This window comes from Bos grunniens, chromosome 5 (genome assembly GCF_055505025.1).
Source record: "Bos grunniens cultivar Pamir isolate PY7600 chromosome 5, Bosgru_T2T1.0, whole genome shotgun sequence".
In the NCBI taxonomy this organism is placed as follows: domain Eukaryota; kingdom Metazoa; phylum Chordata; class Mammalia; order Artiodactyla; family Bovidae; genus Bos; species Bos grunniens.
In genome coordinates, this window is record NC_141169.1 from 51,817,952 (window position 1) to 51,836,259 (window position 18,308).

The window sequence follows — 18,308 nt, forward strand, 5'->3', positions numbered from 1 at the left end:
GGGTGGACACAGGCAGGAGAATGAAATGAGGAAAGGATTGGGAGTGCCTGGGTAGACTGACAATGTGAGTTTGGTGGGAGAATAGTATATACGAAGTCCAGTGGGAGACAAAAGCATGAAGAGAATAGAGTTAAGACAGTAGGATGCTCTGTATTTGGTAGGTAGTGGTAATGAAAAAGATTATTTTGTTCTGTTTTATAAGGATGGGAAAATGAATCACCAATGCAGCACTTTTAGAAAAATCATTTTTGGCATTAATGTAAAGAATGGACTGGATAGAAATGAGTAACAGAAAAGGGGAAACAAATGAGAAAGCGCTATAAAAATGATCCAAAGCTATTTATATGATAAATGGGTACAAATGCAGAATAGAAGACTCTTATGACCCAAAAGACTCAGTCATGTTCTACATTAAAAATATATAAAATATAAATTATCCACACAGCTGCTGCTTAGAGTGCTCAGTCGTGTCTGACTCTTTGTGACCCCATGGACTATAGCCCACCAGGCTCCTCTGATGGGGATTCTCCAAGGAAGAATACTAGAGTGGGTTGCCATGCCCTCCTCCGGGGATCTTCCCAACCCAGGGATTGAACTCAGGTCCTTGCCAGCGGATTCTTTACCGCCTGAGCACCATTTAGGCCAATTTGGGCCTCCCAGGTGGCGCTAGTGGTAAAGTACCCATCTGCCAACGCAAGAGTTGTAAGAGATGCAAGTTCAAGCTCTGGGTTGGGAAGATCCCCCGGAGGAGGGCACGGCAACCCACTCCAGCATTCTCGCCTAGAGAATCCCATGGACTTCATCTCTTCCCTTTAACCTACAACTATTAATAGTAAAATATCTTTAACTCAGTAAAAGTGTCTCTGCCCAATACATCAGGATTGCAGAGAATTCCACACATCTGTACAACTATACATACGACTGGATAGACTGAAAATTCTCTGGCAGTCCAGTAGTCAGGATGCCAGACTCTCACTGCCAAGGGCCTGGTTTGTTTTGATCCTTGTCGGGGAACTAAGATCCCACAAACAGCATGGCCAAAAAGAAAAAAAAAAAAAAAAGAGTGGATGGACTGAAATACACAGAGGAGGCAGGACTGGGGAAACAGTGGAGGTGGTACCTGCAGTCCTGGATCCCCAGTCACAGCAGCGAATCCCACAGAAAACCTAGGAGCAGTAGGGCAGGTGACACAATGACTCTGGCTTCTCAGCCACAGCAGTGACTACGGCTACAGGGAACCACGCAACAATAGCGACATCACCCCTCCAGTCACAGAAACCCATGTGAGTCTGGCCCCTCTGCCCACAGCAGCAGTGTCCATGAAACGGATAACCCTGAACGTGGTAACAGCATCAGACCCCAGCTCCTCACTGCACCCACCCTCTCTCCCCACTGCAGTGGACCCAGGAGATCCCAGACATGGTGGAGATACCCACCATACCAGTGACCTAGGCCGCAACACTGGCAGCAACAAGGTACCAGCAACCCCTAAAGCAAAATAGTGACAAGGGCACCAGATGCTACCTCTGGCAGAAGCAGTGGACAGTGAAAAGTGCCAATTCTCACTCTAACCACAGGCATCGCAGATAAGAGAAATCAAAAACTTGTACTATAGTGCCACCTACTGAAAAACAAAAGAAAGGCCTCTCATCACTAACCTGTTACATTGTTAAAATCAAATAAAAAAGAAGCTTTACTAAAGAAAAAAGGTGTTTGTTCCTTCAAATATATCAGAGGAACAATTTTCATCAAGCAACATGAAAAATCAAAGTAACATGGTATCAGAAAAGAAAATGACAATTCTCCAGAAGCCAAACTTAAAATCACCCAACACTGCAATCTGATTGATAAAATTAAAACAGCTGACAGAGGAGCCTAGTGGGCTACAGTCCACGGGGTCACAAGAGTCAGACATGACTTAGCAACCACACCACCACCACCCACCACCACCACCACCCACCACCACCACCTAAAGAAATTTAGAAAGCTACAAGAAAGCTCAGATAGAATAGTATGATGAGTTTAGGAATAAAATTAGTGAACAGAAGGAATATGTTACCAAAGAGACTGAACTCTAAAAAATAACCAAACAAACTCTGGAGCTGAAGAACTCAATAAAAAGAGATGAAGAATGTATGTAACATATGGGAAATAGAACACACCATATGGAAGAGAATTAGCTAACTCAAAGATAGAAACTGTGGGTCTTCCCTGGTGGTCCAGTGTTTAAGAATCCACCTTTCAATACAGAGGATGTAGGTTTGATCCCTGGTTGGGGAACTAGGATCCCACCTGCCACGGAGCCCTCATGCCCCAACTAAAGAGAAGTCCACACACCACAACGAAAACCCAATGCAGTCAAAAGTAATAAATAAATGTTTAAAAAGATAGAAATTTTATAATGATATAGGTAGGAGAGGAAAGAGACCTAAGATTTTTTTTAAAGGAAGAAATTATATAAGAACTATCCAGTTCTATTAGGAAAGGCAACAACAGAGTAATGGGCATTCCGGAAGAAGGAGGGCTTCTCTTCTCTGGTGGCTCAGTGGTAAAAGAATCCGCCTGCCAGTTCAGGGGCTGCAGGAGACACAGGTTCGATCCCTGGGTTGGAAAGATCTTGTGGAGGAGGAAATGGCAACCCACTTCAGTGCTGACAGAAGAGCCTGGCAGGCTACAGACCACAGGGTCAAAGAATTGGACACAACCAGGCAACTGAACACACACACAGGAGAAGAAAGGAAGAAGGGAGTAGACAGTTTATTTAAAGAAACAATAGCTGAGACCTTCCCAAACCTGCGGAAGCAACTGCATATACAAGTCCATTAAGCCAAGAGAACACCTAATTACCTCAATGCAAAAAGACCTTCTCCAGGACAAATTATATTAAAACTGCGAAAAGATCCATGACAAAGAAAGAATTTTAAAGTCATCCAGGGGAAAAAGAATGGTAACCTACCATTAGGTAACCCATTAGGCAATCAGATTCTCAGCAGAAAATCTATATAGGCCAGGAGAAGAATACTCAAAATGTTGAAAGATTAAAAACCTACCAGCCAAGCCTACTCTATCCAGCAAAGTTATCCTTCAGATATGAAAGAGAAATAAAGCCTTTTTCAGACAAATGAACTGAGGCAAAAGACCTTATAAAAAATGTGGAAAGAAGCTCTTCTACTTGAAACAAAAAGATAAAAGTACACAAAACACTGAATAAAGTGATAATACAGATAAAAATCTTTTAAATAATTATAACATAAAGGTTAAAGAGGGAAAAGCAGTAAAAAAAAAATAATTTAGGAATGAAATCACAACATAAAAAAGGGTAATCTGAGACAACAAAAAAACACAAAAGGGAATAGGAAAAGGACAGAACATGTACAGGCAAATAAAATGTGCTATCAGCAGAAAAAGAAATATTTCATCAGTGAGACACTTCACAGAAACATCAAGGTAAACACAAAATATAAATCTAGAGCAGAGACAGAAAATATAAAAAAAGAGAAAACTGAGGAAAATATCACAAAACCCACAAATGAAAATGGTGTAAACACAAGGAAAAAGAAAGAATGTAGATATAGACCAACCAGAAAAAAAGATAAAATGGCAGTCCTCAGTCCTCATCCATTAATAATCACTCTAAATGTAAATGGATTGAATTCACCAATCAAAAGACACAGAGTGGCTGGATGGATTAAAAAACAAGACCCAAGCACATGCTGCCTCCAGGAGACTCATGTCATCTCTAAAGACAAACACAGGCTCAAAGTGAAGGGATCGAAGATGATACTCCAAGCACATGATAGCCAAAAGGAAGCAGATGTAATATCTGTATGTACTCTTATCAGACAAAACACACTTTGAGCCAAAAAAAGGTAACAAGAGACAAAGATGAACACTGTATAATGATAAAGGGGAAAACTCATCAAGAAGACATAACAGTTTCTAATATATATGTACCTATCCCAGGTGGTGTTAGTGGTAAAGAACCTGGCTGCCAAGAGACACAGGTTCAATCTCTGGGTCGGGAAGATCCCCTACAGGAAGGCATGGTAACCCATTCCAGTATTCTTGCCTGGAAAATCCCATGGATAGAGGAGCCTGGTGGTCTATATAGTCAATGAGGTCACAGAAGAGTCACAAACGACTTATCAACTGAACAACAAAAACACAGAAACAGCAAAATATATAAAGTAATTATTAATAGATCTAAAAGGAGAAACTGATAGCAACACAATACCAGTGGGTGACTTTAACACCCCACTTACAGCAATGGATAGATCATTCAGACAGAAAGTCAACAAAGAAGTAAGTGGCCTTCAATGAATCAGACCAGATGGGTTTGATAGACATATATAGAACATGCCATCCAAATGCACCAGAATACACATTCTTCTCTAGTACACATGGAACATTACTAAGGACAGACAACATGTTGGGGCACAAAACAAGTCTCAATAAATTTAAGAAGACTGAAGCCATATCAAACATCTTTTCCAATCACAATAGTATGACACTAGAAATCAACTACAAAAAGAAAACTGGAAAAATCACAAATATGTGGAAACTAAAAAACATGCTGCTGCTGCTGCTAAGTTGCATCAGTCGTGTCCGACTCTGTGCAACCCCATAGACGGCAGCCCACCAGGCTCCACTGTCCCTGGGATTCTCCAGGCAACAACACTGGAGTGGGTTGCCATTCCCTTCTCCAACGCATGAAAGTGAAAAGTGAAAGGGAAGTCGCTCAGTCGTGTCCAACTTGTAGCGACCCCATGGACTGCAGCTCACCAGGCTCCCCCCCATCCCTGGGATTTTCTAGGCAAGAATACTAGAGTGGGATGCCATTGCCTTCTCTGAAAAAACATGCTACTGAACAACTATTGAGTCAATGAAGAAATCAAAGGGTAAATTTTAAAAACACCTGAAGACAAATGGAAACAAAAATATAACATTCCGAAATCTACATGATGCAGCAAAAGTGGTACTTATGTGGAAGTTTACAGCAATATAGGCTTACCTCAAGTAATAAGAAAATTCTCAAAAAAATCTAACCTTACATATAACGGAACTAGAAAAGAAGGATGAATGAAGCTCAAAGTCAGTGGAAGAAAGGAAATAATAAAGACCAGAGCAGAAACAACTGAGAGAGAGACTAACAGCAAAAGTCAATAAAACTAAGAGCACACTAGTACAGTGTATACACAAGTAAAAATAAAATATTGTACACATGAAACATATAATATTACAAACCAATGTTACCTCAATAAATAAAATAATAATAAACCATGAGGTATTACCTGAAACCTGTTAAAATAGTGTCGTCAAAAAAAGAAGAAACATTAAGTGTTAGCAAGGATATGGAGAAAAGGTAACACTGGTGCCTGTGAATGGGAATGTAATTTAGTACATCTACCATGAAAATCTGTAGAGAGTGTCCTCAAAAAAATAAAACTAGAACTATGATCCAGCAACTCCACTTCTAGGCATATGTCCAAAGAAACTGGAAGCATATCTCAAAGAAATATTTGTATCCCCATGTTCACTGTAGCGTTACTGACAGTAGCCAAGACATAGAAACAACCGAAGTATCCATCAGTGAAAGACGACTAATGATGCAGTATGTATGTATATGCATATTTACATATATTTGTAAACACACACACACACAACAAAATATGACTCCACCATGAGAAGGAAGAAAATCCCGCCATGTGAGTCAATGGAATGGACCTGAGGGCATTATGTTAAATGAAATGTCACACCGAGAAAGATAAATACTAGTATTATATTGCTTGTATGTGGAATCTAGAAAAACTGAACTCAAAGAAACAGAGGGTAAAACGGTGGTCACTAAGAACTGAGAGTGTTGGGGAAATGGGTAGATGTTGGTCAAAGGATACAAATTTCCAGGTATAAGATGAATAAGTTCTGGAGATTTAACACACAGCATGGTGATTACAGTTAATAATACCATATTATATGCCTGCAAGTTGCTAAGAGTAAATTTTAAACCTTCTCACTGCAAGAAAAGAAATGGTAATTATGTGACATATTGAAAATATATCAAATCAACAAGTTGTATACCTTCAACTTATATACTGTTATATATCAACTATATCTCAAAGCTGTTGGGGAAAAAGTTGGCAAAATTTGTTTAAAATAAGGAAAACATTACAAAGCAATTGTACTTAATTGACATCCTTATGTCGGCTATAATGGACTTGTTGCTTTGTTGTCCTAAGGCCCAAGGGAAAAAAGTCTTGTAGCTGTTACATTCCTAACATTCAGTTAACTAAACAGTAGTACAAAAATACAACACAAATAGAACATAAATGTTATAAGCTTAGAATTACTGGGTTTCTAAGTACTTACCATTCTCAGGCTTAGTCTTCTTAAGTGAATCAATGAGAGTACTGACTGCTTTTAAAACAAATATGATTTCTGTTACTTGTTGCCTAAAAAAAAGGGGGAAATTATTTCCAAAAAGATTTTAAGATACACCACTTGTGTTTTTTTCACTAAATTATACAAATAGATATACTTTGGAAAATACTGAACATTAAACAGTGCAAAGTTAATATTAGTTTTAAATTCTTATAAAATAAAATCATTTCAGTAACGTGTTTTGGTATGCAACTAAGATTTATAGTTATTCTAAGTTATCAACACTAAAATGGGGGGAAAGACAATCTATTCATGCAAATTTAAATTTATTTGTAAGATACTTCTTAAAACTACTTAAAATTAAAACACTGTATAAGATATGCTGTTAAAACTTCTACAAAAGTTTTTTTCTTTTTAACTAATTAGTACTAAAAGAGATCTGCCAAAACTTAAATGTATATAAAGATTGTTATTACCCCCTGTACATAATTTATCATGCTGTTAAAAGTATGTTTAAAATTACAACAGTACTTATTTAACTTTCTAAAACAACATATAAGAAATATGCTCAAAGTCAATTTAGAGACATCAGCGATGAAGAATAAGCTTGGAGTAAAGGACCAACAAGAGTAGTTTGATTATTCTTTCTCTCTGTAGAAATATATCTCTTCTTCTCTACAGTCCTCCCCCACGCCCCACTCCTGGTATGAATCTGTGTTATCACTCAACTGATAAGATTTTCTTAATAGTATGAGAGGGTACTATTTCAAGCCTCCCTTTTTAAGTATGGTGGTGGTTTGGTGGTTTAGTCACTAAGTCTTGTCCGACTCTTACAAGCCCATGGACCATAGCCTGCCAGGCTCCTCTGTCCATGGGATTCTCCAGGCAAGAATATTGAAGTGGGTTGCTGTTTACTTCTCCACTTTTTAAGTATACAGGTATTTTATTGGGCTGCAATGTCGTTTTAAGAAAAGAATGTAATAATACTGCATTAAACATAAGACAATACAATAATATAACAATTATAATAAGACTATTTAAAGCAATAAACACTTAAAACACAAAAAAGGAAAGAAGGAAAACTGCTTTCTGAAATCAAGTATCTTTTGCTCTAATAAAAATACTCCAATCAAGGCAACCCTATTATTGCTTTCATAAGTATACTTCAGAGGTCAATTTTAAATAAATTAATTTTCAATCATGACAATAACCGAATTACTAACACCTGTCTTTGGAATGTTTTTGTATATAATTTATTAGAAGGTATAATTTATGTTCTAGAAATTCAAAATATAGTGGTCCTAAAAGCAGAAATACAAATAGCAGATAAGCATTGGTAATTAAAGAATAAAAAAAATTTTAAGGCAAATTAATAACTTGCCTTTAATAATAATAGTTATTAATAATCAAGATTATAATAAAATAAATCTGCCTAGTTAATAACAATCAGATTATTTTTCATTCATCAAATTTTTAAAAGATAAGTGATAAAATGGCAAATAATTTTAAACTGCTAAAAACTGAGGAGAAGGATAATAATATACTCCTGGGAGGATGTAAACTGGTAGAAGTCTCTGATAGGCAATTTGTAATATATATCGAAACCTTTTAAAAGGTCTGTATCTTTTGACAGGTCAATTCCAACTCTAGAGATTTATTCTAAGTAAATAAGAATGTACACAAATACTTAGGGTTAGTGATTTACCTCTCCAGTACTGCCTTATAGAAGGGGATCCACAGTAATTTCCTAACTCTTTTCCTGACTTAGATTACTTTGTCTTCCAATATCATGTTCTGTTTGATTCACTTGCTTTGCCTTAAATTCTAACTTACACATTAAAAACTAGGTTGGCAACATAATCCAATTTTTTATTGTATTTTTTTATGAATTCTGATCTGTACCCCAACTTTGATTAGCCTTGGCTTAGCAGAAAGATCTAGAGCTTGACCAAATGAGAAGGAAATCAGTTTAGGTACAAGGACTTAATTAGGCCAAGTAGATGAAAAGAAGATACAAGATATGGCTAGATGACTTACAGAGAAACCTTGAAATGACTGTAAAACAAACAAGGAAGTTCATAAAGTATGATTTAACTATTATTTTCTCTCTAGAGAAATTAACAATCATGTGTTCATACAGATCCACAGATCCTTAAGCAGAAATCCTTGGGAAGATATATTTTAGAATTCATTTTTTTTCCAAAATAATATAAGTAACTTGGTATGTATGTCATATATTACTTAACCCCCATGAGGAGTCAGAAAAGGCATCCTATAATAAACACACTAATATATATGCAGCAAAACTTATGAATATTTACATTGTATGGAATAAATAAAATTATAAACAGCCTCAAGTTCAGAAATATTTATGAAAACACCTGACTTTCTCAGTTTTTTAAATTATTAACAACTATGATAGTGTATTTCTTTAATTAAAAAAATATATATACATATACCTTGGAAGAGGGCATTTGCCACTTAATCTTTCATCCTCTATATAACGATGTAGTACATCCTGAGACCTCTTAAGAAGCACTGAGAGTGCCATTCGTGAGATGTAGCCTTCTTGAGGTGTTGTGACTTTATTACTGAAGGAAAACTGAAGCAGGGTTTCAAAACACATTTTAGAAAATTCTTCTCTCAAACGAATATCAATCTCTGCTTCTGTAGAATTAATAATGTTTGATGGTTAATACAAGGTTAAATAAATATACTCTAGTGATACAAATTCTTAGCAATGTAGGAATAAAAGGAAATTTCTTAAGTGGTAAGGAGTATGTATGAAAAACTTATAATGTGTGTGTGAGAGAGAGAGAGAACAATTTTCCCCCTTGCAAGATCAAAAACAAGGCATGACTATCCACTCACATCACTTTAAAGTTTTCATGTCCTGGTCTTTGGTTACACTTCAACAGCACTATAGAACACCTCTCAATAGTCTTCCACATGGTCCAACTTGGAATAATCCATTTGATTGTCTCTTTCATTTTTTCTCTTGGCAGCATCTTCCCTAGACCCTGACCTCTGCTCCGGTCTGGACTAGTTGCCCTGTGGATATGCTGTCCAGTTATCTCCTGGAACCAGTCTCTGGCCTCACCCTGTGAGTTTTTTATTCTCTCTTGTGTTATATCTTACTTTCTAGATCTTAACGCTCTCCCCTTTCTTGATTTACTCCTTTGTTTTCACAGAGCATATTCTGCAGTTCCTGAGAACATGAATGGGAGGAAGTAAAAATTTTGAGACTACATTTCTGAAAGTGTCATTTTACTGTCATACTCAAAGTGTAGTTCCTAGCACCATCAGCATCACCAGAGAATGTGTTAGCATATTCTCATGCCTCACTCCAGACCTACTGAACCAGAAACTCTGGGGTTAAAGCCCAACAGTGACTTCCCTCCAGGTGAGGATAATGCACGCTGACATTTGAGAATTACCATTCTACATTCCTCACTTGGCCAACAGCTGGGCCTAGGTATAAAACTCTGCATTAATAACCTTTTCCATTTGACTCTGAAACCACAGCCTCAATGTATGTGAGCATTCAGTGTTGCTACTGAGAAGTCCAATGTCCTTTTGACCCAACTCTTTGGTATTTGAACTTTTTTTTGTCTTTTCTGAAATCTTTTAGCGTCTTCTCTGTATCCCTGATACTCTGGTATTTCACGATGACAAGACTTATTGTGAGTCTTTTTTTCTTTCACTATTCTGGGTACTGAGTGACCACTTTTTTTTTTTTTTTTAATCTATGTATTTATTTTTGGCTGTGCTGGGTCTTCATTTCTGGGCAGGCTCTTCTCTAGTTACGGCAAGCAGGGACTACTCTCTAGTTGCTGTGTACAGGCTTCTCACTGCGGTGGCTTGTCTTTTTGTAGAGCACAGGCTCTAGACATGTGGCTTCAGCAGTTGCTGAGTTGTGACTCCCAGGCTTCAGAGCACAGGCTTCAAAGCTGCGGTGCGTGGGCTTAGCTGCTCTGAGGCATGTGGAATCTTCCTGGACCAGGGATACAACCCGTGTCTCTTGCATTGGTAGGTAGCGTCTTTACCACTAACCCACCAGGGAAGTCTGTGAGTGACCACTTTTAATCTGCAGATTTATATCTTCAATTTGTTTCTTTAATAACTTCCTCTCGAAGTTTTTCTCTTTTTGGAAGACCTACTGTCAGATGTAACATCCCTGAGATCCATTTTCTTTCCTCTCAGATTGTCCACTTGTTTGTCTTTGTTCTACTTCTAGGTTTTTCCTTAATGTTTTCTTCCAACCTTTCATAGAATTTATGTCAGCTATCATATTTTTAGCTTCTTTGAACTCTTTTGTGTTCTAACTGTTCCACTTTAACAGCATTTTTCTTGTTTTATGAATGTAAAATCTTTTATCTCCTTGAACATCCTAATTATAATTTTTTAAAATAAATGTTTTCTATGGCTCTGCATTTTTATCTCTTTCTTCCCAATTTTTTCTAACCTCTCAATTGTTTTGGTCTTTCTCTTTCGTGTTGGCAGATTTCCTCAATCATCTGTGAGCTCTGGCTGTCAGATCATACTCAAGAACAGGGCACCAAATATCACTGGAACCTCTGTGTTTATAAGTTGACCTTATTTATTAACAAAAAGACTTTGTATGTATACATTTAAAGAAAACTCCAAGTTAAAGCTGAAAAATTTGTGTCTGATTGTAAAGTCACTGGAAGAATATACATACATGTACCTTCTTTATCTTGGTACAATTAATACTATAAATAGCAACAGGTATCATCAAAAAATTGCTATAAAAAGTATATATGGTAATTCAATAGTCCTTATTTAACAGAATATTTACATGTAGTTATAAATATGGTTCTTAAAATGTATTTTATAAAAACTGATCTATAATTTTTAAATATTCTTAAGAAGTTAACTACATTAAATGGACTTCAGAAATTTTTCTCTGATGTTCTAATGTTTGTTAAAAACTTAACATTCAGAAAACTAAGATCATGGCATCCAGTCCCATCACTTCATGGCAAACAGGTGGGAAAACAATGTAAACAGTGACAGACTTCATTTTTAGGGACTCCAAAATCACTGCAGATGGTGACTATAGCCATGAAATTAAAAGATGCTTGCTCTTTGGAAGAAAAGCCAACCAAGAGAGCATAATAAAAAGCAGAGATATCACTTTACCAGCAAAGGTCCATCTAGTCAAAGCCATGGTTTTTCCAGTAGTCATGTATGGATGTGAGAGTTGGACATAAAGAAAGCTGAGCACTAAAGAACTGATGCTTTTGAACTATGGTGTTGGAGAAGACTCTTGAGAGTCCCTTGGACTGTAAGGAGATCCAACCAGTCCATCCTAAAGGAAATCAGTCCTGAATATTCATTGGAAGGACTAATGTTGAAGCTGAAACTCCAATATTTTGGCCACCTGATGAAAGAACTGACTCATTGGAAAAGACCCTCATGCTGGGAAAGATTGAAGGCAGGAGGAGAAGCAGATGACAGAGGATAAGATGGTTGGCTGGCATCACCGACTCAATGGATGTGAGTTTGAGCAAGCTCCAGGAGTTGGTGCTTCAATCCATGGCATCAGAGAGTTGGAAACAACTGAGTGGCTGAAATGAATGTTAAACCTGCACTTTACCAGATTATTTTAAAAAACTGTCTGCACTAGGAAAAAGAACCAGTTTGTAAATGGACTAACTGCAATTTATAGTCCTGAGAGATTGGTATTAAGATCTTTATTTTATAGATGACAAAACTGACACTTGTTACCCAACTATTAAGTTAACCAAGTTAACTAAGTGGTAAGAATATACACTCATTACTTCACAATAATCCATGACTTCACAAAACTGGCTAACTTATGTCAGCCTGCAATGATTTAGGTGATTTCCATAAGTACTCTGCAATTTAATTCATCACACACAATTCACAGAATATTTATCACATTTTTCCCTCATAAAGCTTAATGTTCTACATTACATTCTTTCTTAACCATTCACCCATTTACATTTACCACAATTGTAGAAGTAACATTTCTACAAGTCAGCTTCTTCAAAAGTATTTCAGTGTTTATTAACATTTTAAAAAAATCATTGAAATAACATACCTGTAAATGAAGATGACTGAGAATGTATTGATCCTTTATTAAGCATAGTCATTATCTGACCAACAAATTCCTTAGGAATAAAATTGGCATAAGGCAATATCTCAGTGCTGATAAGCTGAACTACCTAAAACAAAAGAGGCAAATTCATTATTTTTTAAGAGATAATAACTTATAGAATAAAATTTAAATTTTATTTTAAAAGAGTATCAGAATTTTTCCTAATAGATGTATAAAAGCATTTTAATGTTAATATAGAGGATAATTAGTTTGCTTCCCTCATGTGTCTTAGTGAATAAACTTTATTACAAATAATCAATACTACAAACTGTTTCCTATACAAATTCAATACATTTTGATATTCAACATGATAAATGCAAAGTGTGCTCGGGAGAAAAAAAAATCAGCATATGAAATACATCCATGTTAGAACACCATATCTAAAAAGGGACTAAGAATAAGATTTAAATCACCTTTTAGTACCATAAAAATGAGCTATTAAGAAGTTATATTCATTTTTGTTAAATAGCTTATTTCTAACATATAATGTATTATTTTGCCTTTTAAAGAAAAACAAAAGTTTGAAGAAGAGTTTATAAGAGTTAGTACAGCAATGGGACAAAAGGCAATACTTTACATCTGTATATGATGCCAACGCTTTTTATGTAATTTATTTGATTTGTTTTATTTAAAAAGTTCCCCTATCCCACTTACAGGGAAATAATAAACCCCCTCAACCAAAAATCCATAACTGAAAATTACTTGTTTAAATTCCATTTATAATCAGAAGAATATATTCTTTAAAAAACATTCATTATTTGTTTCTGCTGCTAAGTTACTTCAGTCGTGTCCAATTCTGTGTGACTCCATAGACGGCAGCCCACCAGGCTCCCCCATCCCTGGGATTCTCCAGGCAAGAACACTGGAGTGGGTTGCCATTTCCTTCTCCAGTGCATGAAAGTGAAAAGTGAAAGTGAAGTCGTTCAGTCGTGTCTGACTCTTAGCGACCCCATGGATTGCAGCCCACCAGGCTCCTCCATCCATGGGATTTTCCAGGCAAGAGTACTGGAGTGGAGTGCCATTGCTACAGCTGGTTAAAAATAGAAAAATCTGAGCAACTTATCAACTAAATACAAACATCTGATTTGTTAAACTATAAAGCTCTCAAATACATGCTCACTGATAGATTTATTTTACTAAATTAACTGCTCTTTATTAAGTGGACACAATTAAGTATCTAGACAACATGCACAAAGCTAACAAATATAAAAAAGTAGTTTTTTAAATATCAGTGCTTTAAAAATTAAACTTTAACCTTTTTGAGAGTTTTAATGTTTTTAGGTTCATATTCAATGTATCACTTTATTTATGTTTTAAGCAATTTTACAGTTTCAACATTTTTATTATTTGGTTTGTATAGTCGTAAGAAAATGTTTTAAATAGATTCCTCACCTCAACATCAATACTTTCATTTCTTTGAAATTCTTGAATAGAGAGGTTATCTGGAGGTATGCTAAAAAATATAAACAAATAAAAGACTTGATTTTTAAAGGTAAAATACTTCCTGAAAATACAAACAGAATTTGAACATCAAAAAAATTTCCTCATCCAAGTTAGAACATTATCATTTATTTAAAAGAACAGTTATTTCTTAAAGTAATTAGTATTCTAATTACAAACATGAAATTTTAGCTACAAAAATACTTGGCTCAATCTTGAACTAAATAAAATCTGTAGAACTAAACGTCTTTTAGTACTATGAGTGAAAAACAAGGAAAAGTAAAAATACTATCATCTGGAGTCACAGCAAAAATTACCATTGTGACAAAAACTGAATTCACTTATATTGCCAGTGATTTAAGAGAGCCATGGTCAAGATGCTTAATTATTCACTCAGTGACAGCCCATTAATCACTAATTTGTAATAAATATGATATACTAAATATATTTATAATAAAAGCAAACATCTGAAAAGAGGACTGATTCAGACTTTCTAAAGCAGAAAACTGTTCCACCAAAATCAGAATAAATCAACAGTTCTGAGAGACCCAAAGTCAATTCTAGACCCTGTGGCTCTTAATAAGAATGGGCAGTAAAGTTCTATTAAGCTTATGAAACAATGAAATATTAAGCACTTTTAAAAACAGCTGAGAATAGGATGATAATGATTATTACAATAATAATGACAGCAAAAATTAGAAAGCCAACCACTGTATTAAGAGCTTTATTCACAGTATCACCTATATTCACAGTAACCACAGGTATTCCATGTAATTGACAGAAGAGGAAACTGAAGCTTTGAATGGCTAGTCATATGACCAAGACACATTGCAAATAAATGACAAACCACAATTTGAACCTAGACTTATATCTGAACCTAAGTTGTGCTCTTTTATAAAAGTTATAAATGTAAGAATAGTATTACCATGTTTAGATTTAGAGGTAGAGTATAGAGTTTTATATCTAGAGCTATTCTTGCTCTATTTGGTATTATCTGGTTTATCTCATTACATGTATTAAAATAGACACACACAGAGAAAATACCAATTGGCTAACTACCAATTTAAAAAAGCTTATCAAGAACATACAGTATTAACATTATTGGGATCACACATCAGAAACACTAAACTACTTTTTCAAAATATATGAGGGAAGGGAATAGTGTACAAAGCTGAAAAGTTTACTTCTAATTCTAATGATCAATAAAATCAGACATTTATTCAACTGTGGACAGGCTGAATATTCTGATCTCAGAATTCACTATAGTGGTTATTTGTTTTAATTTATAGTTAGTATTCTTACTAGATCTGGGAAAGACAAAAGACAAATGGAGAAGGGGGAAGCAGAGGATGAGATGTTAGACACCATCACCAATTCAATGCACGTGAATTTGAGCAAATCTGTGGAAACTGTGGAGACAGAGAGGAACCAGGCATGCTGTGCAGTCCATGGGGTTGCAAACAGTCAGACACAACTTAGCAACTGAACAATAACAATCCTTACTAGATACTGTGAGCATATCAAAAAACATTGGTTGAGCTTTTAAAACCACAGATGATTAACAGAATTTACCTATAAATTATAAAGGGAGATAGTCAATATTGTAGGTACAAATGGGACATATAAGATTGTTATAGTCTAAGTTTGAGAAGTATAATGGAAATCTTAAAAAAAATTTTTTTTCATGAATCCTTATTTGACAGAAAAGAGACTTCAAACTGATAAAATATTATTTGTATTTTTCTTCAGTTCTGTCTGTATGGTACATTAAATTTATTTTTTGAAATGTAATTCATACCATAAAATGTATCCTTTTAAATGGTACCATATAATGCTTTTTAGTATATTCACAAAGTTGTACAATGGTCATTTCTAATTCTAGAATATTTTCATCACCTCCAAAAGAAACTCTGCATCCATGAGTAGTCATGCCTTATTCTACCCTCCTCCCAACTCTGAAACACAAGTCAAACTGTATGTGACCTCATTTGTGTTTGCATTCTTTCACTTAGCATAACGATTTCAAGATTCATCTATATTGTAATATGCATCAGTATTTCACGGCTAACTATTCCAGTGCATGCATGTACAAATCAAATTTATCCATTCATCAGAACATTTGGATTGTTTTCATTTATTTGGCTATTATGATAATATTGCTATAAACATTCGTGTACAAGTTTTTGTGTGAATGTTTCAATTCTTCCGGGTAGTACTTAGTGTTTTTAACTGAAGGTCAACAGACCATAACTGTATGAATTCCCACTAGCCCATGTGTCTTCTAGAGCACGGGTCCCCAACCCCAATAGGAACCCAGCCACACAGGAGATAAGCAGCTGTTTTCCATGAAATTGGTCTCTGGTACCAAAAAGGCTAGGAACCACTGTTCTAAAGAACTACCACCGTGTTTTGGTATTAAAAGGGTGTTTGAGTGAATTCCTAATAGACCTCAAGTGTCTAAGTAAGTAAGTGGAGTCGCTCAGTCGTGTCCGACTCTTTTCAACCCCATGGACTGTAGCCTACTAGGCTCCTCTATCCATGGGATTTTCCAGGCAATAGTACTGGAGTGGATTGCCATTTCCTTCTCCAGTGGATCTTCCTGACTCCCACATTGTAGACAGACGCTTTACCGTCTGAGCCACTAGCGAAGTCCAAGTGTCTACCAGGCTACAATCTTTTAGTTTCTCATTTTTAACTGGATTTTTCTTTCACTCGTTTAAATAATTCATTCATTTATGAGAGCCCTCAGTGATGTTCAAAGCCTCTCCTTTCTTCTAGTTGATTTTGGTTTTGTTTTCTGTTACCGTACTGCCTTGTGAAAGCAGCTTGCAGACCATAAACAGTTGGGAAACAGCACAGAGAAAGGTATAGTATGCTTGCATTGGTATCAGTAAGATTTCTAGAGGTAAGAAATATGTAAGAAAGCGAAACAAAATCTGACTAGTTATGGAAACAGAAATTAGGATCACATATCATTGCTTCTAATTCTGAAACATCAGATAAGCTCTTATAGAGAAAAAATTTAAGTTAAGCTTCTGCACTCTACAATTTTTCTTTACTAAATAACTAAACATTAGAAAGACAGACAAAATTTCTTCATTAAATCACTCTGCTGTAGACTCATCTGATCATTGTCAACGTGCCAATGTAAATTTTTCTTCACGTATATGAAATTTATAATTTAAATGATTTCAAACTAGCAATTTAAAATGGTTACACAGCAGTACATGGCATATTCATCATTCTATAGTTTAAAAAAAGTGATTAACGGATAAAAAAAACAAAACAGAAAAACTTTTGTTATCATAGAATTTCACCACTATAGCACAAAGGAAAATTAGATTGTAGGAGTACTGAAGACTACCTATCTATCACAGCTATTAGTGATAAGCCCATCTCTAATAAAATGGTACATTTTAGATCAGTGCTGCCCAACAGAACTTCCTATGACGGAAATGTTCAATGATCTGCATGCAGTGCCCTCTATAGCAACCACTAGCCACAAATGAGACATGGCTAATGAGACTAGCTAATGAGACTGAAGAACTCAATTTTTAATGTGACTTAGTTAATTAAAAGGAGAAGGCAATGGCACCCCACTCCAGTACTCTTGCCTGGAGAATCTCATGGACAGAGGAGCCTGGAAGGCTGCAGTCCATGGGGTTGCTGAGGGTCGGACACAACTGAGAGACTTCACTTTCACTTTTCACTTTCATGCATTGGAGAAGGAAATGGCAACCCACTCCAGTGTTCTTGCCTGGAGAATCCCAGGGACCGGGGAGCCTGGTGGGCTGCGTCTATGGGGTCGCACAGAGTCGGACACAACTGAAGTGACTTAGCAGTTAATTAAAAATTTAGTTGTAGCTAGTTTGGCACCCCACTCCAGTACTCTTGCCTGGAAAATCCCATGGACGGAGAAGCCTGGTAGGCTGCAGTCCATGGGGTCGCTAAGAATCGGACACGACTGAGCCACTTCACTTTCACTTTTCACTTTCATGCATTGGAGAAGGAAATGGCAACCCACTCCAGTGTTCTTGCCTGGAGAATCCCAGGGATGGGGGAGCCTGGTGGGCTGCCATCTATCGGGTCACACAGAGTCAGACAGGACTGAAGCGACTTAGCAGCAGTAGCAGCAGCAGCAGTGACTGCTGTATTAGTATAGCTTTAGACAGACTGGAGCAGATTCCTCATTCAAAAAATTTAGCCCACATTTCAATTATCCTATTCTCATTCAGTGAGGGGCCAAAATACCATCCTTAAGATACACCCTCTGTTGCACATTACACAATGAAAATTTCATTCTTCTTTGCACAACTTAAACATCTTAAAGAGCTGTTCATTATTA

General features: G+C 36.1%; 1 protein-coding gene and 1 long non-coding RNA gene across 9 annotated transcripts in view; one reads left to right on the plus strand and one right to left on the minus strand.

The window, feature by feature from the left end:
* Positions 1-16,144, plus strand: part of LOC147371941 (uncharacterized) — a 59,721-nt gene extending 43,577 nt beyond the window's left edge. The window contains exons 2-4 of the long non-coding RNA XR_015163858.1: positions 9,384-9,481; positions 9,570-9,781; positions 10,882-16,144. This is a non-coding gene — a long non-coding RNA (uncharacterized LOC147371941). The remainder of the gene's footprint in view (positions 1-9,383; positions 9,482-9,569; positions 9,782-10,881) is intronic.
* Positions 1-18,308, minus strand: part of MON2 (MON2 regulator of endosome-to-Golgi trafficking) — a 110,861-nt gene that overhangs the window by 5,633 nt on the left and 86,920 nt on the right. For all 8 annotated transcript variants that reach the window (XM_086400227.1, XM_086400226.1, XM_086400229.1 and 5 more), the window contains 4 exons: positions 13,916-13,976; positions 12,467-12,590; positions 8,838-9,045; positions 6,367-6,449 (listed from right to left, as the gene is read on the minus strand). In XM_086400227.1, the coding sequence (XP_086256353.1) occupies positions 6,367-6,449; positions 8,838-9,045; positions 12,467-12,590; positions 13,916-13,976 (476 nt within the window). The remainder of the gene's footprint in view (positions 1-6,366; positions 6,450-8,837; positions 9,046-12,466; positions 12,591-13,915; positions 13,977-18,308) is intronic.